The sequence below is a fragment of the Haliotis rufescens genome, unplaced genomic scaffold (genome assembly GCF_023055435.1).
Source record: "Haliotis rufescens isolate VD_foot unplaced genomic scaffold, xgHalRufe1.0.p SCAF_17, whole genome shotgun sequence".
Taxonomy (NCBI): Eukaryota; Metazoa; Mollusca; class Gastropoda; order Lepetellida; family Haliotidae; genus Haliotis; species Haliotis rufescens.
The window spans coordinates 27,479,816-27,505,529 of NW_025963857.1; the positions used below are offsets into that span (position 1 = coordinate 27,479,816).

At 37.7% G+C, this 25,714-nt stretch overlaps 1 protein-coding gene across 2 annotated transcripts in view; it reads left to right on the forward strand.

Annotated features, from left to right (window-relative positions):
* The window catches only part of LOC124138570 (H(+)/Cl(-) exchange transporter 7-like), a 168,556-nt gene extending 143,269 nt beyond the window's left edge, over nucleotides 1-25,287 (forward strand). Inside the window, exons 12-23 of one of the 2 annotated variants that reach the window (XM_046505291.2) lie at nucleotides 751-895; nucleotides 2,354-2,444; nucleotides 3,543-3,712; nucleotides 4,076-4,111; nucleotides 15,879-16,055; nucleotides 16,664-16,749; nucleotides 17,080-17,197; nucleotides 18,164-18,232; nucleotides 19,725-19,814; nucleotides 21,024-21,113; nucleotides 23,254-23,334; nucleotides 23,869-25,287. In XM_046505291.2, the coding sequence (XP_046361247.1) occupies nucleotides 751-895; nucleotides 2,354-2,444; nucleotides 3,543-3,712; nucleotides 4,076-4,111; nucleotides 15,879-16,055; nucleotides 16,664-16,749; nucleotides 17,080-17,197; nucleotides 18,164-18,232; nucleotides 19,725-19,814; nucleotides 21,024-21,113; nucleotides 23,254-23,334; nucleotides 23,869-23,967 (1,252 nt within the window). In that variant the 3' untranslated portion in view covers nucleotides 23,968-25,287. The remainder of the gene's footprint in view (nucleotides 1-750; nucleotides 896-2,353; nucleotides 2,445-3,542; nucleotides 3,713-4,075; nucleotides 4,112-15,878; nucleotides 16,056-16,663; nucleotides 16,750-17,079; nucleotides 17,198-18,163; nucleotides 18,233-19,724; nucleotides 19,815-21,023; nucleotides 21,114-23,253; nucleotides 23,335-23,868) is intronic. The other variant, XM_046505292.2, reaches the window with a different exon arrangement.
* Nucleotides 25,288-25,714: the final 427 nt, after the last annotated feature.

Below are 25,714 nucleotides of genomic sequence, written 5' to 3' on the forward strand. Positions count from 1 at the left end.
AACGATTCTATGCATAGTCCAATCAAAATTGCTTAACGAAATTGATGTTCCTTTTTGTAAACTGCTGTTCAGATTTTGGTTGACTGCAGGATTTGCAAAGCATGTGTACTGACAACTAATGGTCAACAGATATTTTCCAAATCTTTAGGGTTGGTAATTGTTATAAAAGTACGAACTGCATAATATTTTTTGATAATTGTCATTGAACAACCACTGGGGTAAAAAGGATAAATAGACACATGATCAATTTTTCAACTATTCAAAGCAAAACAATGAAGGCCCGTGAAGATCCGGGGTAGAATAGGTCTTCAGCAACCCGTGCTTGTCGTAAAAGGCTACTAACGGGATCGGGTGGTCAGGCTCACTGACTTGATTGATGCATGTCATCGTATCCCCATTGCGTGTATCGATGCTAATGATGTCAATCACTGGATTTTCTTGTTCAGACTTGATTATTTACAGACCGCCGTCATATAGATGGATTATTGCTGAGTGCGGCGTTAAACAAACAATTAAACAAACAAACAAAACAAACAGAACAATAAGGAACTGTAACAGTTGTGTTCCCCACATGAGTACAATGTGTCAAGCCTATTTCTGGTGTCCCTTGCCATGAACATTGTTAAAAGTGTTGTAAAAACATACTCACTCACTCACTCACTTCACTTGTCTAACTATGGATGGTTCTGTGTGGTTAATGAGGTAAACAAGATTTGGTTGTCTTGGACTAAAAACACTGTTCTGTTTCAGGTACTTGCATCGCAAGAAGTGGATGAGGGTGCTGGAGGCTGGCTTTGTAGCTGTCATCAGCGCCATCATTGGTTTTGTCCTCATGTTCTTCATCAAGGACTGCACCGAGGAACACCCGTTCAGTCACCACGCCATCACATCAAACGTGAGAGACACACAATCATACAACACCCGTACATTCACCACGCCATCACATCAAACGTGAGAGACACACAATTATTCAACACCTGTACATTCATCACGCCATGACATCAAACGTGAGGCACACATAATTATTCAACACCCGTACATTCACCACGCCATCACATCAAACGTGAGACACGTAATTATTCAACACCTGTACATTCACCACACCATCACATCAAATGTGAGGCACACGTAATTATTCAACACCCGTACATTCACCACGCCATCACATCAAACGTGAGGCACACGTAATTATTTAACACCCGTACATTCACCACGCCATCACATCAAACGTGAGACACACGTAATTATTCAACACCCTTACATTCACCATGCCATCACATCAAACGTGAGGCACACGTAATTATTCAACACCCTTACATTCACCACGCCATCACATCAAACGTGAGACACGTAATTATTCAACACCCTTACATTCACCACGCCATCACATCAAACGTGAGGCACACGTAATTATTCAACACCCGTACATTCACCACGCCATCACATCAAACGTGAGACACGTAATTATTCAACACCCTTACATTCACCACGCCATCACATCAAACGTGAGGCACACGTAATTATTCAACACCCGTACATTCACCACGCCATCACTTCAAATGTGAGGCACACGTAATTATTCAACTCCTGTAAAGTCACCATGCCATCACTTTCATTCAGATCTTCACTTGGCTGCAGAAAGATCTGACAAACTTTCCATGGAAGGCCACATCTGGTAAACTCTGAGTTTACTTTGACCAGCTTGTCTAAATGAACGATGTGCGGGTTCTTGAGCCAATACACAAATACTCCTTCATTTGTACTCCAATTGGGTTGAAATGCCATGATGCTCAAAAATGAAAGGGGGTATAAAATGTCAACAACAATGTTATTATGTATTATGTTTACATTCAAAACTGATAGGTTATCTTCAATTTCAAGATACAAAACATCAGCTATGGCGGCCTGAATGTTTTGCTCATCCATACCAAGAATTTAGAACTCTGATAGGATGATTTGAATGTTCACATTACATAACAGTCTATAGAAGGGTTGTCAGATCATGTTGTTGTACATCACAACAGATGCAAAACCATAATGCCGCTACCTTAATCATTCTGCCGAGATCCCCTGTTGCATCATTCCAAAGAATATCTAAAGATGGGATACTTATTGTTAATCTGCTTGGTGCTTGGCATCAAGGGGATAAAACAAGGACTGTTTGGCTTGGAGTCAGTATATTGTGTCTGAGTGGGGCGTCCATGTTAAGCTGTGGCATGGTATCTCAGTGGAGTCGAGCATTAATAAACCGGCATGTTGAAATATTCTTGGACGTGATGTTAAACCTCATTTCACCTCTGCTGAGACAAACAGCCAGTTAATCCTTGCTATATTTGTGTGTGTTTGTTTGCAGATGTTCTGTGAGAAAGGTCATAATGCCATGTCCACTCTCTTCCTTACAACACCAGAGGGATGCCTTAAGGCCTTGCTACATGACCCCATAGGTCAGTCAGCCTCATCATGGCAACATAACAATAAGTGTCTTGTTTCTCATGGCAGTAGGGAGGGAGGATTTTAGTTTTGTTTTAATTCTGTTGTTGGCCATGAATCTACATCATGAAGGATTATGTTATTTGAGCATATTGATAATAGTGTGTACAAGCATGTACAAGCATGATAGTTGACAAAGTCGCCAGACAGACCAGGGTCCACTACCACAAGAGATCTTAATTAGTGCTAAGACCATTATTACATAGACTCACAATAGTCTTAGCGCTAAGGTTACTCTGTGGGCCCTATCCAGGTACCGACAAAGCAATCTGTGTGCTGAGACCATCATAACTGCCATACTTTATATAAAAACATAGACTTACAATAGTCTTAGCGCTAAGGTTACTCTGTGGGCCCTATCCAGGTACCGACTAAGCAACCTTAGTGCTGAGACCATCATAACTGCCATACTTTATATAAAAACATAGACTTACTATGATCTTAGCGCTAAGGTTGCTTTGTGCAAGTGGGCCCAGTCCAGTTTCCAACAAAGCAACCTCAGTGCCAAGACCATCATAACAGCCATACTTTAACATAGACTTACAGAACTCTTAGCGCTAAGATTGCTTTGTGCAAGCAGCCCAGAAAGCTTTGTTGTTTGGGAAATTTTCTGCCATGAAACATGAATCCTTAAAATCATGCAAATCTGCATATTCTAAGCGTGGCATGGTGTGACCAAAAAGTTGGAATGTGGTGCAAAAACATGCATCGTTGATCTTCCCGGAATAATTATTGCAGTTTGTTTGTGATATATCAATATTGGTTTATTTTCTTTATGCTACTCAAGATATAAGTTCATATCCTAAATTTTGTTGACTATATCTTCATAATCCATCCGACATGCATGCTCTAAGAGTTGACCGTCTGTGATGGTTTGTCAGGCAGGCATTTAAACAGTGACCCATTTTTCAATATTCTAAGCACTCAGGGCACTTATCATGCAAGTATGATTTGTTAAATAGCTCCAATATTGCTTGAGGTTATGTGTAGCACCATTCTCTAAATCTTTTCTTGATAACAGCTTCACCTCAGCTAACCCCTTCCTGTTTCAGAGTCATACGGAGTTGTGTCCCTTATTGTGTTCATCATAGTGTTTTTCCTGCTCGGAGTGTGGACCTATGGTTTGAGTGTATCCAGTGGTGTGTTTATTCCGTCTCTGGCCATCGGCGCCGCTTGGGGCCGCTTGGTCGGCTTGGGTGTTATACAGATGTTTCCTGATCAAGTGAGTATAATACTTCCCTTAAAACATATCTTTGTAAAACTTAAGTATAAAAATATAATTTTATATCTCTTACAGTATTAAGTATACCCTCATACTAGAAATGCCATCCATTTTCATTTCAGTGACTAACAATTATTCATATGTTCTCAGATTTAAATAAGAGTTGCTTGAATCCTTATATGAAGTTATTATATATTGAAAGTGTTGAGATTTGAGATAAATATATAATTAAATTATTTAGTATTGAATTTAATTTAAAGTATTCTGTGTCCTTTTTTGAGGATGAAAATACAAAATCATGTGAAATTAATTAAGTTGTAAACTTCAGTAAGTATTGGTTTTTAGCAAAAAACATTTTTGTAGGCTTGGTCGACAACTTCAGATCAACTTCATCCACAGGTATGTCTTCAGGGTGAAGTGTCCGACCCTGTTATTGAATGAAACTAGTATCTTTGTGTCAGCTTCAGCTTGAAGTAATAACTAGTATGTAGACTTGTGAATTCATCATCCAGAACTGGCATCCACAGGAGATATCACTTCGGTGAGATTAAGTAATATCTCACTGGAGCTATCGCTGAAATGTCTTTAAAATCAGATCTTAATTCTCGCTACCACTATATAAAGATCTTAAAACATCCCATTATGGGTCATGTCAGAACGACCTTTCATACGACCAATCAGAGCTTTGTTTACCAGATCGGGAAAGTGACAGTTTGTATTAATGATCCAACCTCGAAAAGGTTAACATGGGGTGTTCCGAATGATGGTTACGGGTTGTACGACTGATTTTTTGAAAATTATTGTCTATCCTTCAGAAGGGACATGGGTACTGGGGGTGGGACGGGTAACTCGGGTCGGGGGGGGGTACCGACTTGGACCCTGGTACCCACAGGACTACCTGGACCGGGGTTAGTCACGACAAAAATTATCTGGAACTTGATGGTGACACTTCAAGTCACTAATGTTCATATTTCTTTATGTCTTTTTTATGATTAAATAAAGATAAAACTTCAGTCCAACTTCAATGTATGCATGACCAGATCGTTTCTTATGTGTACATCTTAGTACATTTTTCCAGGGCTACGGTGAAACTAGGTATTCCCAGACGGTAGGGTAATAGGGGTGTGGGTATCTGGGTAGTAAATTTTAACTTTAACAGTCCTAATTTATACCCAGTTGGAAATACTGCCATACAATCTCGGCCATTTATTAGAATTTTCTCTTGTTCAGTTTTCAAATTTTGAATGGATATTTTTCAAAATGTAGTCTTGAATGGAAATCCCCAGTTTGAAACTAGTGCAGGAAGCTTGAGAAAACTGATTTCTTACTGGCTGATGTTGAGTTTTTGATATGTTAGTCGTTTCATTGGTCGGTCAAAGATCAGAAAAGGTCGTACTGGCGTGACCTGTAAGGGAATGTCTTCAGATCTTTGTTTAGCAGGAGTGAGAACTAAGATCTGCTTTTAATGAGATTTGATCTCACTGCAATGCAACTGCATTACTATGCTTTGCAGACCATTGTGACATTGTGTTACCATGATGTCACAATCAAATTACATCGCTAATCTCTCTGCAAATGATAATTCAAATCCCACAGTCGTCACTTTTGATATCAACCATATCAACAAGCCCCAGAGTTTTAAACTTTTATAGACTCATGTTGATATATTTGATATTAAAAGACACTTGGGTACAATTCTCTATTTACTTCATATTGAAATACTAGATGCGCTGTGAGCTTCAAGTTGCCTCATCTGTTTTAGCTTCAAACAGAAATAATCATGATCTACAGACCACTGCAGTCTTTTGGATAAAATCATAGAGAAGATGTTCAGTTTACTATTTATACATGGATATTTATGGTTGTGTTTGCATACATATTGAAAACCATGCATCCATAAGATATTTTCTGTGACAATGCTTCAAAACTAAAACTATGGTGTCAAAGATCCACATATGAAAAATGTGACATGAATTATAAAGTAAATATGTCTAATTCATAAGTAACTTATTTGGAAAGCTAAAATACTTGGAAATCCTTTAATTTTCATTAAAATATCTTCACACAAATCAGCTTCTTGAGAAAAGCGAGGCCAAAATACTCTTATTGTATCCATATGTCATTATTGTATGCTTATCTCATTCTGTATGTTAAATCTAAAAATTATGAGAATTATCGAAATGTTCTTCTATAAAATCTTAACTGAGACATCTGAGAGACGATAAGGCCTTATCGTTTTTGGGTGGGGTTTACAAGACCCAATGAAAAATAACTGAAATTAGAAAATAATAAAATGACTTTTGACAAGATAAATCTTTAACTGTCTCATTGTTACAAAATATGTGAGATGAATAAAAACCCACAAGATTGATCACCGCTGTTGGTAAGAAACAATGAATTTTCTTTCGGTATAATCCTATGTAAAGACTATTGGTTTTCATTCATTAGCAGCAGTACTAAGCTGATTAAATTGTTATTAATATATCACCTACTTTGAATTTTAGGCCAAAATATTCGTAAACCATCTAATAAATAATCTACATCTTCCCGAGGCATGGGAGTCAACTGGCTGCTGTATGTCCAGTTTCCAGCCGGGGCAAAACAAGGCTGGAATTTCTGGGCTTGATCGTAGCGCCACTAGTGGCCAATACAAGTTATGTCCCTTCTATGTCCCTCCTTTTAAACAATCAGATTCCACCTCTCATATAACTTGCATTTGCTTTAAACAAAATGGCAGCTCCCAGTCCAGACGATCTAATGGATAATCAAAAACTATATTGTGAAAAAACTTTGCGTAGGACCTTTATTAAAAACATGAAACCATTTGGAAATTATCTGTTGACGCTTAGTTGGCAGAACACATGCTTTGCAAATCCTTCAACCAACAAAAATCTGCACGAAAGTTTACGAACTGGATGTTGATTTCTTTACGCGATTTTGACTGGACTACACATAGACTCATTAGTCCAGGTAAAATATTATTCCATAATTCCAGCCTAGTTCGGCTTGGGTGGGAGCTGGACTTCTGTTGCGAGTTAATGCCCTTGCCTCAGGAAGATGATAATCTAAGGCCTAAGTATGAGTATTTAGGAGAAGGGGCATTAGTCTGATAAGCATCTAGTCATAAACATTACTATACAATTTGTTGTTTATACCGTAAATTTAATTATGGTAAAACACTTTTTATTTCCATGAAGATGGGATATTTAATTTGAATGAAAGGTGTGTGGTTTGCATTTTGTATGAGAATGGCTTTCGTTTTAATATCAATTTATTGAGCATCTAAAAGAATATCTGGTTTTAAACCATGGCTCCTTTGTCTTTGACCGTGGTCTAACTAACTGAATTGTTAGTTAAACACCACTTGGCAATGACGGAACTTCTTTTTTCCCCTATCATTTGGCTTGATGATAGAACAATTTCATAAAAAACGTTTGTCGCCAGCGGGATTCGAACCCGCGAAGTCCGCACAGAAGGCTAACGAATGTAGTCTTCTGCCACGGCGACATGGGAGAAAGGGTGTGAAATTAACAACTAAATATTTACTTACATCAGTACCAATTGCTTATCCCTTTATGAACTGCAAAATGTGTATTATGCAATTGTTATACAGTATGTAACCCTATGCATTCTAGTATTTGTACAGTACTTGTGATTTTGAAGCTTTTCGTTCAACGAAACGAACAGACAGAAAAGAAATTACTATTATCTTGATCAGGGCTATATTTGCTCATAATAGGCCCATCAACATGGGCAAGTAATATTTAGTTGATTGATAAATGTGCTCGAGTTGGTCCAAAACGAATGGTATACTTGCCCCGGGACATGCATTTCATAACCCACATCGGCAAAGTGCGAGGTGCACGTGCTAAAGGCTCAGGGAACACATTTCACGTGCTTCACGCAGGGCCAACTAACACAGTGTTCTCACAGTTGAGCATAGAGTTCCTGAATATCTTTCAAAATACCCTTAACAAAACAACGTTTTTTAAGCATTTTAGGTGCTATAAAAGTTGGACATGGTTTAAATAACTTAGATCCCTCCAAACCGGTATCAAACTTTTAAAATTTGACAGTTAGACCCTGCTGGCTGCGACCTTAGGGATCTAACTGTCAAATTCATTTTGCAAGCATTCATTTTGCAAGTGTGTATTCAAGGCAGGTGTGTATTCAAGGCAGGCCTTTGTTCAAGGATTTATTGTATTCACATTTATGGTATCTGAGCTTCAAGGAAGCTGTTAAAATATCAAATAGAGACATGTTTCATTATCCTGGAAGCCGTGATACTGTGTGTTAGGGCTGGGATGAGTCAAGTTTACTGCCCGGTACCAACCCCCTAAAACTGGACCCTACCCGGGTACCTGCTGTAGGTCTCAAGAGTTAGGTACAAAATGTCCGATTGGGAAACGTTTGTACACCTGTCAAAATGTATTTAGATACGAGTACGAACCGATCTGGTCATGCATACTCTGAAGTTGACTTATCTTTATGCAGACATATAAAGTCAGAAGGAATGTGAACATTTGTCACTTATAATGTAACCATAGAGTTCAAGATAATTTTTGCCATTAAACAATATAATCACATGACTAACCATATGTCTGGGTAGTACTGTGGGTACCCGGGTCCTACTCAGCACCTGTGTTACCCGTCCCAGCCCTCCTACTGTGTGTCTCCACGGTGTGTCCTGCTTGTCATCCTCTTCGCTTGCACACTTTTAGAAAATACACAGCATAATACACGCAGACAATGAGTTTTGATTGTTTATGTCAACATAAAAACGTTACTTATGATGAGCATGTATCATCAACCGTAAAGATCCACGTTAGAATAGGTCTTCAGCAATGCAAGCTTGTTGTAAGAGACTACGATGTTGGCGTAAGAGGCGACTAACGGGACCGGTGTTCAGGTTTGCATGACATCTTATCCCAATCGTGTGAATCGATGCTCATGATATCAGTCACTGGATTGTCTGGTCCAGACTCGATTATTCACAGACCGCCGTCATACAGCTGGAATATTGCCGAGTGCTGCGTTAAACAACAAACAAACAAAATGTAAGATCGAATACAAACTTGGTTTAAACTGTATTGTGATGTTCATTTAGATGAGATGTTCTACTCAGAGGCTTGACCTCTGTGCATGAAGCTCTGAGGACTCCTAAAGTAGAAGGTCGCGTCATAGTTAAAGTTGTCTTGCTTGAAGGCTTGAAATGCTTATTAGGGTAGCTTGAGGCACTGTTGCAGCCATCCAAGACAAGGTGGGAATGGGGATGCTTCTATGTGCGCTTGTAATGCAAGCATCTTTCTAGTTGTTAAATAAATGGAGTGTGGGCTGGAATTTGATTGGATGAAAGATGTTGAATGGGACTCAAAGCTCGGAATTCTAAGACTATTCACTGCGTATTGCGAAATGCAGCACTCGTCATGGCAACAAGACTACTGCATCCAATATATATTTCATTTGATTAATACTTTTCAGACTAAAATTTGAGTTCAGTGATTTTTGCTTGCGTTAGTCCAACAAGGCAGCTCTGTAATTGTCATAGAAGCATATGACATCATCCTTTGTATCATGACGTCATAGTATTCCGGACTAACATATAATTCTCAAAGCTTTTTGAATAAATAAAATGTGCGACTGAAAATTACCAATATCTTTTCTTATTCATATTGTCAATAATTATTACGTTGACGGTTCCAAATGAAATCAGGCATCGAGTACTCGCCTGCAATTGTCTGTACTCGCCTGCAATTGTCTGAGCACATGTTTATTTCCAAAGAGAAGTGATGTTTTTTTCCTATGTGTTGTACTTCCACTCAAATCATGTTGGTGTTTGTCTCAGAATAACTAAACCTTAATACTTCTTTACCAAAACTCAGATATCACCTTTCAGGTGTGCTGGTGCTGTTTGATAATAAGATCATTTTAAACCTAGATTTTGCTATTTCCATGGAAACAAATAGAACTAAATGGAAGTAAAAGACAACTGAAAGTTATCTCTTTCCTGATCTTACCTGATAAATGTTCATATATCTACACCAGGAAGGATATCATCAGCTGGTGAAATGTGTAATTCTATTTTTGCCTGTCTGAAGACCCTTTAACTGTTCAATGGAAGGGATTTTTATTAAATTCAGCAAAACCCCCAAATATTTTCAGTGTAAAGAAATGTTTCCAAAATCAGTATCTAACAGCTTACAAAGAAGTATTCATCTTTCACAATGACAGAGCTGACAATGTTTTGAGTTTGTTATGCCCCGTCTTATGCCTAAGAAAAATCAACAAAAAAACTAAAATAAATCATTAAAAAATCATTAAAGTCATTAAAAATAGATAGCCTGGCATAAAATACTATATTTGAACAATACAATAGATGCAAACATAAAAACCTATTGTTTCATGGCTTGTAGCCAGGGGAAGGAGCAGGCTAGCATTGGGCCCCAGAGAATTGTTGTTAAAGACAGGATAAGTTTTTTAGTCACAGCTTAAAAAAATTCAAATTTTTTTTCTCAGAAAGAAGACAAACAGTTTTGATTATTTTCACAGCATGTTTTCTCCATACTTCAAGCATGCCCAGTGAATAGTTTTTTGTGTGTAAAATCTGAGGAAATTATTATTATTTTACAGTATTTGGGAACAATTTTTTTTTTTTTTTTAAAACCCAGCCAACCCAAGAATAGCTCATGATCAATCTCTAACACATCCAACATCATTCATATCATGAACACCCGAGAATGATAAGGCAGATTTTTATAATAAACCGAGAACTGTGTATATTTGTCATAAACTATTTGCCTGCCAACTGTTGCTGGTTCCTTCTGTATGACATTGAACATGGTGTTTCTATTTGTTAATTACTTGTCAGACAATACTTGCCAATGCCACAGATATGGCAATAAAGAAAGGTATGCAGAAAAATGAGGTAAGTATTGTATGTAAACTTTGGTTGACAAAGTTCCTGATTTTTTGCCTGTTCACAATATTAACGGTGAAATTTGTTTTTCGGTTGTGGTAGTATGTGTGCTAAAATGGACAGTTTCTTTTTTTTCGTTTATTCTTAGTGCAATTAATCTGTACAATCACCTTGTGTTTGATTAATTTCTTGGAGCATTTTAACTGATGTTATTGGAATGTTCCTGTTTTGTCCAGTGAATTGAGTTAATTTTTCAGAGCTTGAAATGAAATATGTGGCACCAAATTTTTCATTCTTAAACTTGAATTCCCTGATTGTCTAGTTACTTGCATTAGTTTTTATTCCCAGCTAATTGAATGATAAATGAAATCATTAATACATTGGATCCATTTTATGAATTCTTGTGCATGTTCGGAGTTTGCTTCCACAGTAATGAATGTATTGATAATTTGCAAAAACGTAAAATTCTAGCCTTTGAAATTTCCACCATGGCTTACCACAACATCTTAGCACTAATATCCTTTTCTGTACTACACCAAAAACATTTTTCTATTTTTTTTAAAAGGTTCTTGACTGAAGAGACGCCCCATGTATAAAGAATACACTTGTTTCTTTTTTTCACAATACAAACAAAATCTTAACCATACTGAACAAAAAAAAAAGGGGCGGTCGGGTAGCCTAGTGGTTAAAGCGTTCGCTCGTCACGCCGAAGACCCGGGTTCGATTCCCGACATGGGTACAATGTGTGAAGCCCATTTCTGATGTCCCCCGCCGTGATATTGCTTGAATATTGCTAAAAGCGGCGTAAAACATACTCACTCACTCACTCACTCACTCACTCACTCACTCACTCACTCACTCACTCACTCACTCACTGAACAAAAAAAAGTTAGTAACCATAAATATTTTTTGGGATATGTTATTGTTGTGAAGACGAGGCACACAATTTCATACAAATATCCCCCAAAATATTCATCATCACTATAAACTTGTTTTGTTCAGTATTATTAAGAAAGTAACAAATATTAGAATTATGCTTGGAGCTCTTCATTCTCCAGATACTAGTGAAGATCTTGGGTAGAATAGGTCTTCAGCAACCTATGCTTGCCATAAAAGGCGACTATGCATGTCATAAGAGGCAACTAACAGGATCAGATGGTCAGGCTCGCTGACCTGGTTGATGCATGTCATCGTATCCCAATTGCATGATGTCATTCACTGGATTGTCTGGTCCAGACTCAATTATTTACAGACCGCCGTCATATCGCAGGAATATTGCAGAGTGCGGTGTTAAACAACAAACAAACAAACAAGTCATTCTCCAGGCACAATGTTCAGAAGAAGTAGTTTTAACATCTCTTTTGAGTTTTGTCAGATATGGAAAAACAAATATAAAACAAAACATATATATGGCATTATTACTTTTTGCCTTTCAACATTGCAAGGGGCTCAGCAAAAGTGAGAAATAAAATCTGTTTTACCATGGCATTAAAATTTGGCAGCTCAAACACTGCCTGAAACCATTTTGAAGGGTGAACCAGTGACATGTTTGTCTTACTCTGAGAAGAGCCAGATAGTCTGGAGAAATCTATGTACATACAAACTTGTGACATCACTATTCTTAGTGTGCATCCTTGGATGGGAAGGAATGTGTTCAGTGTTATATAAAACACACATTTGTGGTTGTAAACATTCTTGTAATGATTGAGTATGAGGATGAATGTTTTGAGGAACTGTATGAAAATATAAAGTTGATGAAATAATCTGTCACTAAGCAGACCTAACACTCTTGACATGTTCTTGACATACCACCTGACATGTGTTTGGCACACCACTGACATGATGTTCTTGGCATACCCCTGATAGGATGTTCTTTGCAGACCCCTTGATAGGATGTTCTTGGCATACCACCTGACATGTTTTTGGCACACCACTGACATGATGTTCTTGGCATACCCCTGACAGGATGTTCTTGGCATACCCCTTGATAGGATGTTTTTGGCTTACCCCTGATAGAATGTTCTTTGCATACCCCTGATAGGATGTTCTTGGTATACCCCTTGATAGGATGTTCTTGGCATACCCCTTGATAAGATGTTCTTGGCATACCCCTTGATAGGATGTTCTTGGCATGATTTTCTTGGCATACCCCTTGATAAGATGTTCTTGGCATACCCCTTGATAGGATGTTCTTGGCATACCCCTGACATGATATTTTTGGCATACCCATTGATATGGTGTTCTTGTCATACCCCTTGATAGGATGTTCTTGGCATACCCCTGACAGGACATTCTTGGCATACTCCTTGATAGGATGTTCTTTGCATACTCCTTGATATGTTCTTGGCATACCCCTGACCTGATGTTCTTGACGTAGCCCTTAATATGAAGTCCTTAGCATACTCTCTTGGCATTTTCTTCTTTGATCCCCTTGTTGAAATGCCCCTTGACCATATGCTCTTTACATCCCCCTGGAAATTTCAGACTTACTGTCTTCAGTGATGGTTTTTCTGATCATAGCATGGTATGCAATATCATCATATTAAACCTTTTGCCTTTGGGAAATAGAACTGGACTTCATATGGAATCACTTAATAAGGTTGCTGTAGCACAAAGATCACTTGTGGAGTGGGATCCGAGGCTTAGTGCATGATAAACAAACATGCTCCACCTTTGGCATCGCCAGTCATTCCCAGTCTTGTATATGCTATGTTTCTCCATCACCTGTAAATATATACATGTCTCTTTCCATCAGGTATTGAAATGAATCCATGAAGAAGTCCCAGGTGTTAAATGAACCCTTTGTGCAAGCCCAACCATCGTCTGTCGTTTTAAGCAATGTGCTAGGTTGATGACCACAAAACTATGGCACAGGGTGCACAAGAAACATTTCCGATGTTACTCTAAGCGCTCGCTGGCTCTCTGGTTTCCCTTCCACTTGAACCAGGCCGTGGTTGATTCCTTGGTTAACAATTGCAACTACATCCCAAAGTGTTTATGCAGGAGTGTAGTGTATGCAGGACAATGAAATATTCATGATGTCGCTTCGGCTGCAAGGGTGGTTTGGAGCCACCAGGAAACGGTTTTCTGCTCTGAACTTTGCAAATTTTATAAAAGTCAGGTAAAAATTGATTGAAAAATGCTTATTTTCCAGGTGAAACCTTCTCCCCTAGTTCTCTAATATCTCCCCTATATTAGGTTAGATCATATAGATGTAGGTAACTGAGTGAGTATGGTTTTACGCCACTTTTAGCAATTTTTCAGCAATATCACGATGGTTGTCCCCAGAAATGGCCTTCACACATTGTACCCATGTTGGGTCGTACCCGGGTCTTCAGCATGAGTAGGTGACTGAGAACTGTGTTGTGATTTCACTTGAACTGTTTGAGTTTTGAGGTGTCTTTTTTATGCCTTGAAAATAAGACCCAACTGTTGCTGCATCTTGATATTTGTTCGTCATGGGGATTTACAAAATATGTGAAATATGTAACAGACATTACTCTGAATTATTGGTGGATTGTCATAGCACCACCTTTTTTTATTCTGATATTTTAGAAACTTGTATAATGAATTAGAAAAATTAATGCGTGTTGTCTGTAGAGCTACTGTCCAACTGTATTTAAACAAAGTTCCTAATAACAACATATAAGAGCTTTTAATGTGTTGTTTCTACTAAACATTTATGATCTCAATAACTTCAGTAACTGCGTACTCTCTTCTGATTAATTATTGAAAGCAAATTAATCATGTTTTCCAGCTGCTTTGGTGTTAATATATGCTGTCTACCTAGAATTTAAGTGTATAATTTACTTTCATTAATGTCCTAATTTTGCAAGTTTTTGTCTTGCACATTTTTATGTGTGAAAACTGTGTGTAGATAACCACTAAACTCTCTGTGGAAATTGTGTGTCGGAATCAGGTTGTGCCATGCATCACTTTGCAGGGTCTACGTTTACTGTTACGTTGTTTCAGACATTGGGCTCTTCACTTCAGTACATATTATTTATATATTTGTACAGACTATTTATTTATATATATTTGTTTAATTTAAAAGTTTAAATTGTCAAGTAGAAAGTTCACCATCAATGAATAGAATTGATGTGGGATAGTGGACAGAATTGATGTGGGATAGTGAACAGATGTGATGTGGGATAGTGAACAGGGTTGATGTGGGATAGTGAACAGAATTGATGTGGGTTGGTGAACAGGATTGATGTGGGATAGTGAACAGATTTGATGGGAGATAGTGAACAGATTTGATGGGAGATAGTGAACAGATTTGATATGGGATAGTGAACAGATTTGATGTGGGATAGTGAACAGAACTGTTGTGGGATAGTGAACAGATTTGATGTTGGATAGTGGACAGGATTGATGTGGGATAGTGAACAGATGTGATGTGGGATAGTGAACAGATTTGATGTGGGATAGTGAACAGATTTGATGTAGGATAGTGAACAGAACGTATGTGGGATAGTGAACAGAATTGATGTAGGATAGTGAACAGAATTGATGTGGGATACTGAACAGAACGTATGTGGGATACTGAACAGAATTGATTGTTGGATAGTGAACAGAATTGATGTGGGATAGTGAACAGAATTGATGTGGGATAGTAAACAGAATTGATGTGGGATAGTAAACAGAATTGATGTGGAATAGTAAACAGAATTGATGTGGGATAGTAAACAGAAATGAAAGAAACGGGGAATTCTCTGAAACAGTTATTGGGTACACTTACTGTATTGGATTTGTTTCTATATACTTTGATCATGCTGAACATGTGAGTAGAGATATGGAAATTGCTAATATTGCAAACCAATCTTTTACTGACCATTTATTGACAAATCAGATTGATTATTTATGTAGTTATGTCCCCAGGATTAATATTCAATTTTGAGATTAAAAACCATCGGAATAGTTGAATATGAAGGTAGTATATCATTACACTGTGAGACCTCATTAATTTGAACTGTTTTATCATTAAACGTTTTGGTCCCCCAAGATTCCTTAACATCACGTTAAGAATATATACTCCTCAACTTTTGATAGGGAAAGTCAGTTTTGTGTATCATGGAATGATAACATTATCCCTGTCAAATGTTGAGTAGTATATATCAGTATTGTGCTTGTGGAATATGGAAAAATCAGCAAATCTTCTATGGCCCATGACTTTGAATTAAAGAGGTTTCACTGTATAAGGATGAACTGCTTTGAAGCCTTTTTTTGGCAGTTGTTGCTTTATTTCAGGCCAAAGATGTTGGCAAATATGCTTTAATAGGAGCAGCAGCCCAGCTAGGCGGCATCCTCCGTACAACGATCAGTCTGACTGTCATCATTGTGGAGTGTACTGGAGACATATCCTTCGGTCTCTGTATCATGCTGGCCTTGATGATCTCCAAGTGGGTGGGAGATTTCTTTACAACTGTGAGTGTGTGACGGCAGCTCTCCAGTAGAAATCTCCATTAAAATCAGATCTTTTCTTTGATACGATACCTGTCTGCATGAAGATGTGTCAAATCTGTCCATAGGTCACGTCAGGTGAACTTTGTAATCAGCTAATCAGGGTCGAATCTTCTAAATTATTTGTGACTTGAAAACAAATATAATCAGGCAGTTCCGAATGGAAAATGATAAAGGCTGCACTGTTTTGTTGTGGATATTTTATACCTTTCTGAATGCTATGGTATCTACACCAAAGATGTTGTACTATTGTGGGAATATATGTATTCTGTTTGGCTTTTTTCACTCAGGATTCGCCTGACACATAGATCTTCAAGCATAGACGTATCATTATAGAGTAGCTGTCAATTATATATTTAGACATAAAGGCCTTTCAGGACATGTACATCAAATTCAGTACTACATACTGTATGGATCAGATTTACAAGTCAGAATACACTGATGTAGATTACAATTTTAGGGTACGAACAATTCATTTGTCTTGTTTTAATTTTTTGAATTTCTTGTTAAAAATAATAGTGTGAGCTGCCTGAAGTTCTCTCCCTTTGTTGATGCATTGTTTATGTCTTCAGGGTTTGTATGACATGAATGTGGAAGTGAGTGGCATCCCCCTCCTTGTGTCCGAGCCCCCGCCTCTCTGTGATCACGTCAAGGCCAGGTTAGTAGTTGAATGCACATTATCACAAATCATGCCAAGGGTGGTTGAACGTTCTGAGTCTAACTTTGATGGACTTGAATAGTCACTTCATCAATTTTATGCCTGCAGAAATATGTATCCTGGTTGCATATTTGGTTCAAAATATGTGCAAACTGTTGAGGGATTAATAAACATAAATGTATTTAGGTTCAGGACTTTTCAGCCAGCCCTTGTGTATACATCTTGTCATGGTAGAGTGTTTCTGTTCATCCCACTGGGATTCCCAGCCGAATTGGCCATTGTACCTCTTGCTTGAAGAAAATGGTGTTCTGATGTGTTTGTTCTCCACAGTGAGGTGATGAGCCATCCCGTGCTATCATTCCAGCCTTTGGAGACTGTAGGCAATATTATAGATGTCCTGGCCACGGAGACATTCTGTGGCTTCCCTGTCATCGAATTGGACCCCAAGGTCAGTGATTCTGTGATGTAAACAATCACCAGATGCAATATTTGTGACCTTTAGTCACTATCCCCTTCTAGAACCTCATTTTAGAACACTGTCTCCATGATAAGACCACCATCCTCTGCCAGAAACCTATTCCATGATAAGACCACCATCCTCTACCAGAACCCAATTCCATGATAAGACCACCATCCTCTGCCAGAACCCAATTCCATGATAAGACCACCATCCCCTGCCAAAACCCATCCATAAATCACACTGATCCCTACCGGAACCTTATCCCAGACCACCATCCTCTACCAGAACCCAATTCCATGATAAGACCACCATCCCCTGCCAGAACCCAATTCCATGATAAGACCACCATCCTCTACCAGAACCCAATTCAATGATAAGACCACCATCCCCTGCCAGAACCCAATTCCATGATAAGACCACCATCCCCTGCCAGAACCCAATTCCATGATAAGACCACCATCTCCTGCCAGAACCCATCCATAAGACCACACCGATCCCTACCAGAGCCTAAGCCCAGACCACCATCCCCTGCCAGAACCTGATCCCATGATCAGAACAGTCCCCTGCAAGAACCCAATTCCATGATAAGACCACCATCCCCTGCCAGAACCCAATTCCAAGATAAGACCACCTTCCTCTGCCAGAACCTGATCCCATGATCAGAACAGTCCCCTACCAGAACCTGATCCTCATCTCCTACCAGTTCTGTGTGACTACAAAGCTTCCCCCCCACACACACACACACAAACACACACACACACACACACACACACACACTGTGTTGGTAACAACTACCCCGGGGTGTCTGCAAGGATCAATGTGCTTGTAATGTGCATTTGTCACTAAAGGAACTATACAGGTCCCCTTTCGTTCATTTTCAGTAACTGGAACCAATCTACTTGATATGTAATTCCCACCATGTGATCATTTGGTTATTACTACCTTTCATTTCAGAATCTACGTCATGGAAAATTAAAAGGACTCATTCTACAGAACCAATTGTTAACATTGTTGAAAAAGAAGGTAAATTGACAGTTTGCACTGTTGACAATAACCATGTATGTAATTGACAGGTTGCACTATTGACCATGAACATTTATATAATTGACAGTTTGCACTATTGACAATAACCATTTATATAATTGACAGTTTGCACTATTGACTATAAACATTTTTATAATTGACAGTTTGCACTATTTATATGTATATATATTGACTATAAACATTTATATAATTGACAGTTTGCACTATTGACAATAACCATTTGTATCACTGAAAGCCTGCACATTTATATTTTACTATTTCTGTCATTGACACTCTGCACTATTAACCATACCTTTAAATATCATTGACTGCTTCCACTGTTGACTATTACTAGTTATATTATGACATCTTATACTATGACTATACCTATTTATGTCATTGACAGGTTGACTATTGACTATAACCATTATCCAATTGATTGTCAACATATTCCTATGATATATTTTACCACCTTCCAGTATACAATATATATTGTATAATTGACTTCTTGTTGCACATGCGACATGTACCATTGGCCAGTTGTACATTTTACCAATCACAACTTAAATCAATAACTTCTTTATGAACCTGCTGACCCAAAGCAATGAAATGTGAGAGAAAATAAATAAGTGAACAGCAGTGTTGATTTCATTCCGCCAAATAAGTAAAAGGTTATAAAGATGAACTAATTTTCTGTTGCTCTCCATACAAAAAACATATTAGATTACTATAAGTAAAACCTGTTGAAAAATCTTCAAATCTGCAAAAGACAACAAATTATGAGGAATCACGATAGGAAACAGAAAAATATATTGGAAATTGGATATATTCAAACTGACTTTTCGACCTTACTTTTTCAAAATAATGCAAACAAAATAATGTTATTACTGACCACTTTTGCTAAAGAGCAGTTGTCATCCATGTTAGGACTATGCTATGGCTATGTGCATGATGCATGTCATCGTATCCAAGTTGCATAGATCGATGCTCAGGATCTCAATCACTGGATTGTCTGGCCCAGACTCGATTACTTACAGACCCCCCGTCATATAGCTGGAATATTACTGAGTGCGGCATTAAACAACACACAAACAAGGACAAGTTTAAGTTAGGATACGGACCTACTGTTAATTAAATGTTTATGCAGTGTATGAAATAGACATTTAGGATATTTTTTAATAGGAAAATCCCATGTCAGTAGCCATCAATACATTTCAAATCTAAAGGTAATAAAAAAGGTTCTGGATGATTATCATTTGTTTGAAAAGCATTGAATTTACTACAAACCTCTATTCCTGTTTAGGGGCGGTCGGGTAGCCTAGTGGTTAAAGCGTTCGCTCGTCACGCTGAAGACCCGGGTTCGATTCCCGACATGGGTACAATGTGTGGAGCCCATTTCCTGTGTCCCCCGCCGTGATATTGCTGGAATATTGCTAAAAGCTGGGTAAAAACCATACTCACTCACTCACTATTCCTTTTATTGTTTTATTAGATCTTTGCCCCGGAAGGAATGTTGCCGCCATCTGATGTCACGATGTCAGACTTCGATGATCCTTACCCAGTTGAGCTAACCAAAATAGAGGTACACATTTCCACTGTCAACGGATTGACATTTCTTAAATATGAGTGTTTTATTATTCCTCATAACTCAGGATGTTTCTTGAAACGAGTTAAGATCATTATATATTTGGTCTGAAGTCCACTGTCATGTCATCACACATTGTCCATCTATTGTTGTAGAATGTTTACAGTTTACATTTCTGTGTGGGAAACTGCTTGAATTGACTGACGTGTAACCACAGAAAGGTATAATTCAATGTCATTAAAATCAGATCTTAGTTCTCGCTACCGCTAAACAAAGATTTGAGGATGTAGTCTTTAGGGCTTGGACGAGTCCAAATTTACTACCCGGGTACCCACCCCCTAGTAACAGACCCTACCCGGGTACCAGCTGTAAGGCTCAAGAGTTGTGTACATTCTTCCGATTGACTGTTTGATCGGAGCCCTGATCGTGCATACACTGAAGTTTACTGAAGTTTATATTTATTCAAACATAAAAGTCAGAAGGAATGGGTGCATAGTCAGAAAGAAATGCGAACATTAGTGACTTGTAGTGTAACCATATAGTTCTAGATAATTTTTGTCATTAACAATATATCACGTGATTAACCATGAATTCGGGTATTCCTGTTCGTACTCGATCCTACTCAGGACCCACCCGAAGCGAGAACCTGAGTTACCTACCCAGTCCTAGTAGTCTTGAATATAAATCGCCACTTTGAAACTTGTACTGTATAGCTCGAGAAAGCTGCTTTCTGGTTGGTTAATGCTGACTTCTTAAAAGTCATTTCATTGGCCATTCAAAGTTTGGAAAAGGAAGTTCTCCTGTGACCTTTAATGAGATGTCCTCAGTGCAGCAACCACTACAATCTGTTTTTAATGAGATAAGGGCGAAGTTTTTCAAGGCATCAGAATTTGAAATTTAATGCTATGTATAGATTCAACCAAATTGGATCAGATTTATGTCAGAGTGTAAGTTTGTCAATGTTTGTGTCAGTATTGGGGTTTGAGACTGGGATGAGGAGAATTTGGTTGGAGGCAGAATATCTTTCAGTCAATGCTTCAAGACAAACCATTGCTTCTCTGAAAGGAAGGAGTCAAACAATTTGTTTTACATCCACAACAGATTATTATTCACAACATCCAGTGAATGAATATTTTTTAGGATAGCTATGCTTTTCCAGCATTTTCAGGAAACAGATTTGTAATTTCCAAAAATGACTGTTTTCAGGAAATTGAGGCCAACATTTCTGAGGAAGAGAGAGATTACCTCGTAGATCTCCGGCCATTCATGAATAAAACTCCCTACACTGTTGGGCCGGTGAGTTAGCAGTGAATCATCAGTTACCAGCAAGTCACTGACCCTATCTGCCTGTCTAGAATCTACTTAAGCAGACTGCCTCTGTGGTCTAGTGGTAGAGCGTCCGCCCGGAGAGCGGAAGGTCCAGGGTTCGATCCCCAGCCGCGTCATACCAAAAGACGTTAAAAGATGGTACTTGTTGTTACCCTGTCTGGCGCTCGGCATTAAAGGGCTAAAACAAGGACTGGTCGGCTCGGAGTCAGTATACTGTGTCTGAGTGGGGTATTCATGTTAAACTGCGGCATGGTATCTCAGTGTGCTAGCACTAAAAATCGGCATCAGTCCGGACTAATACAAGCAGCCACACACACACGTGCATGCACGTTGCTATATAAGTGCAAAAATCTTGGATGCGACGTTAAACCCCATTTCACCTCACCTCTACTTAAGCAACATGACTGATTCCAACGTGTACCATATTTGTTGTATTAAGCGCCCTGTCCCAATAACACTCCGTAACTAACTTTTAGACCAATCTGTAAGTCATTATTATAAGGGCTTCTACTAAGACTGAATATGTACATGACAGTCCATATGTTCTTGGGTATAACAGATTTGTTTACAGAAACAGTAGCACAGAAGGCTTATATAATTGTCAAGTAACTATTTTGACACAATCCTGCAAAGATCCAGGTTAGAATAGGTCCTCAGCAACCCATGTTTGCTGTAAAAGGCGACTATGCTTGTCGTAAGAGGCAACTAACAGGATCAGGCTTGCTGACTTAGTTGATGCATATCATCGTATCCCAAATGCGTGGATATATACGTCATATAGCTGGAATATTGCTGAGTGCAGCATAAAACAACAAACAAAAAATCATTAAAATGTGTTGTAGTTTCAATGACCTTTGAACTAATTTTGGTAACTACCGATTGATCTGACAAATTTAACTCACTGTGTTTGGTTTTGACAGGCATCCCCATTTGTCAATTATCTAAGAGCACAGGGTGCAAATTACGGTGAATACGGTACATCCAAAACATCTCCTATTGCAGTAGTCGCACAGCTGTGAGGTGATATAAGAACAGGAAAAATTGCATGCATAAATATTGCAATCTACTTCACATTTTTAGGTCACACTTATATAGTGGCATGGTTTACATACTTTTATCTAACCAATAAGCTTGGGTCAGTCAAAATAAAATAAATTTGTAATTTTAATTTTCTTTAGATCAGTTTATTGGGACAGGTCCTTTGAGTGGGGAAAAGTACATGTTAATAATGTTTTAAGTGCAGAATGTTTAGAAGCTTTACAGTAACATGTGAATGTAAACTGCTAGGTAAACACCCTGATTTGATGGTGACTAAAAATGAAACAAACAAGAAATGTTTATTCGATGGTAATGTATTTGATACGGGTATCATATTTGTGTTTTGTAAGTTAGCAATGTTTTCGCAACTGTTTTGAACCTAGTAACGTTTTGATAACGTTTATAGTTTTTTATGTCAAATCCAATTTTCAAGTGTATTTCTTTTGCCAAGACAATTTTGTTATGTTTATTAGATGATTGCTCTGGCAAGAGGCAACATACAATGCATTTGGTCAGTTATTATTTAAAAAGATAATTGAAACAAGAATATTTTTTATAATTGATTTTTTTCATTTTTGTAATCCATCAATGATGGGAAAGTGAGGCAAATAAAAATACTTTGGACTATATTTCTAAAACTAATGGGTATTCCTTCAAGCTTCTTTGCACACACAGGTTGTCAAATGGTGCCTTTAACTAGTTTTTTAGATTTTTAGAATTTTTATTTTTGTCTGTTTCCATGCCAACAAGTTTGACTTTGACTCTGTTCATACTGGTGTGTACCTGACATAGAAATACAAAGTTCCAAATCCAAATTACATGGTATTTGTTTGGTAGCTCAATAACTATGTTTGTATGAGGACAGACAGATTTTCTCAGAAATTCTCTCATCAAGTTTGACTTAAAGTAACTGTCGGATGATTTGTTCTTTCAAATTTGGGGAGGGGGGGCTGGAGGGATTTGTCATTTTCTGATGACTTGTTATATATTAGTGCTGAATAAAAGACAAAATATGGTACTCATTATTATCTGATTATGTAAATTTATATATGTATTTTTGTTTATTCAGAATTTCTCACTGCCCAGAGTGTTTAAAATATTTCGAGGTCTCGGTCTGAGGCATCTACTCGTTGTCAGCGACTGCAGCGAAGTAAGTTCAGTTGGAAAAAAGGATAAAAGTGCTTTGAATTGAAACTATTATATGACACCATTAAGTTTGCACTTAGTGAGAACCTTAATGAGGTCCATGATGATGAGATATGTTCATCATTTTACTCTGAATTTTTATACCATAATTAGTTTAACTGAGACGAATTAATTTCCTTGATTTACAGAGTTTCTTGGTCAGAAGTAGGATAATAAAAATATTCATTTGAAAAAAAATCCTAAGGTTGTCTCTTGAAATTAAAGTAAAAACCAAAAACTACATGTTTCAAATTTGTTCAGCATATTTTCAATGAGACACAGCATTTTTATTTATATATTTTTCAATTCGTCAACAATTAGTTTTGCTGAAACAGAAATTGATCTGGGCTCCTTACCACAGAGACTGTAGTGCTATGACTGTCTTAAGCGTATGTTAAAGTATGGGAGTTACGATCACCTTGGTGCTAAAATCACTTTGGGGAACAGAACCCTCGTCTTATAACAATAATAATCAAACGATCAACATATTTTTTCACAGCCTCTAGGGATGGTTACTAGGAAAGATCTGGCAAAATATCGAGCTGAGTCCAAGCATGGGATGCTGAAGATTGAAAATCTGAAGATAGAAGACAACTAGATGCAGATACAAGCTAAATCCTTGGAGTTCCCCTCCAAATGATGCATACATCAAACCAGAGTTACTTCCCTTCCAGTGTAGTATTTCAGAGTTGTCTCCCTTTCATATGTCCCCTTGAATAAATATTCACAGATAAAGATAATATTTATAGCGACTGAATGGACTCTTGTTTCATTTTCATTGAAAACAATCTGCTGTAATAAGAATGTGATATTAGATGTGTGATATATTAAGTGCTGGAAATTACAACAGTGATTTGTATAAGAAGCAAGGAAGTCGATTCTACTGCATTTTTCGTGACAAAATATATGGGGGTCGTTATAAGAACTTCACTTTCAATAGTGCCTAGTCATCATCGATTTAATTCAAATTATTGAGATACATATGGAATGAAATTGGCTATTTGGGTAAGGTTTTCAAGTATCATATACACGTGTGTATTAATTATGCAAGTGTCCGAAATAAACAAATAATATCAGTCCTTCTTTTAGTAATTTAACATTTTTATTTGAAAATTTCATCCTTTGTGGTTGTGATCAGGTTGTTATATAAAAAAAATATAAAAATATTATTTTAAATCCTTTTTAGCGTATGTTCTGGTAACTTTCACAACCATTTCATACTATATATACAACATATGTACTTAAGATTTGCCAAGGACGAAAATAGTCATCTTCAGTCAAAGGTGAGGTTCTTAGCAAATGTTGAGTAGTATATATTGGTATACAGTTCAAAGGTGAGTCAGTATGTTGCACATTTCATTTCCAGAATTAGATCTTCCTGAAATTTTCATAGTTTGTGATATCAATTATGTTTTCTGTTGTCTTGTTATTGTTATGCATTTTTAATTACCTTTGTATATTTACAAGTTGTAATGATAGGCAATTAGATACAGATAAAATATCACAGAAATTGAAAAATGTTTACAGATTTTATAACTCATTCTTGCGTTATTTTATGAAAGTAATTTTGGTATGTACATTGTAGTTTTGATGGTTTATTTAGCAATCTCATTAAAATCAGATCTTAGTTCTCACTACCGCTAAACAAAGATCTGAAGACATCCCATTAGGGGTCACGTCAGACCGACCTTTCATCCGACCAATCAGTGCGTCGCTTCAAGATTATGAAAGTGACAGTCGGAATGTGATTTCTCACCATACAACCTTCGAAAACTTCAATATTGGGTATACCAAACGATAGTTACGGGTTTAACGACTGATTCCTTACAATCTAGACCATCTATTAGCCATTCCAGAATGTTTTTTGTTCAGGTTTCAAATTTTTAATCGGAATTTGTCAAAATATGTTTCGAAGCAAAGTCGCCAATTTGAAATTAGTGCCGTAAAGCGCAAGAAAGCTGCCTTCTGATTGGTCATTCCATTGGTCGGTCAAAGTTCGCGAAAGGTCGGTCTGACGTGACCCGTAATGGGGTGTCCTCAGATCTTTGTTCAGTGGTAGCGAGAACTAGGATCTGATTTTAATGAGATTGGTTTATTTAGTCACTTAATGTTCGAGGTTTGGTGTGGAAATGGAATTGGCTTGAATGTCATGAATCTACTTACTTATACAGAAATTAGTCTCATTTAAATCCCATGCTCTTTCTAAGACTGCTCTACAGGAGGTGTCTGTTATAGTGGGGCAGGGAGGTTGGGCGATGAAGAGAATCCGAGAGAGCCAATGAAGTGTTGATTTATATTCACCCGAACCATTTGATGAAACCTGACAATCCATGTATAGTCTATAC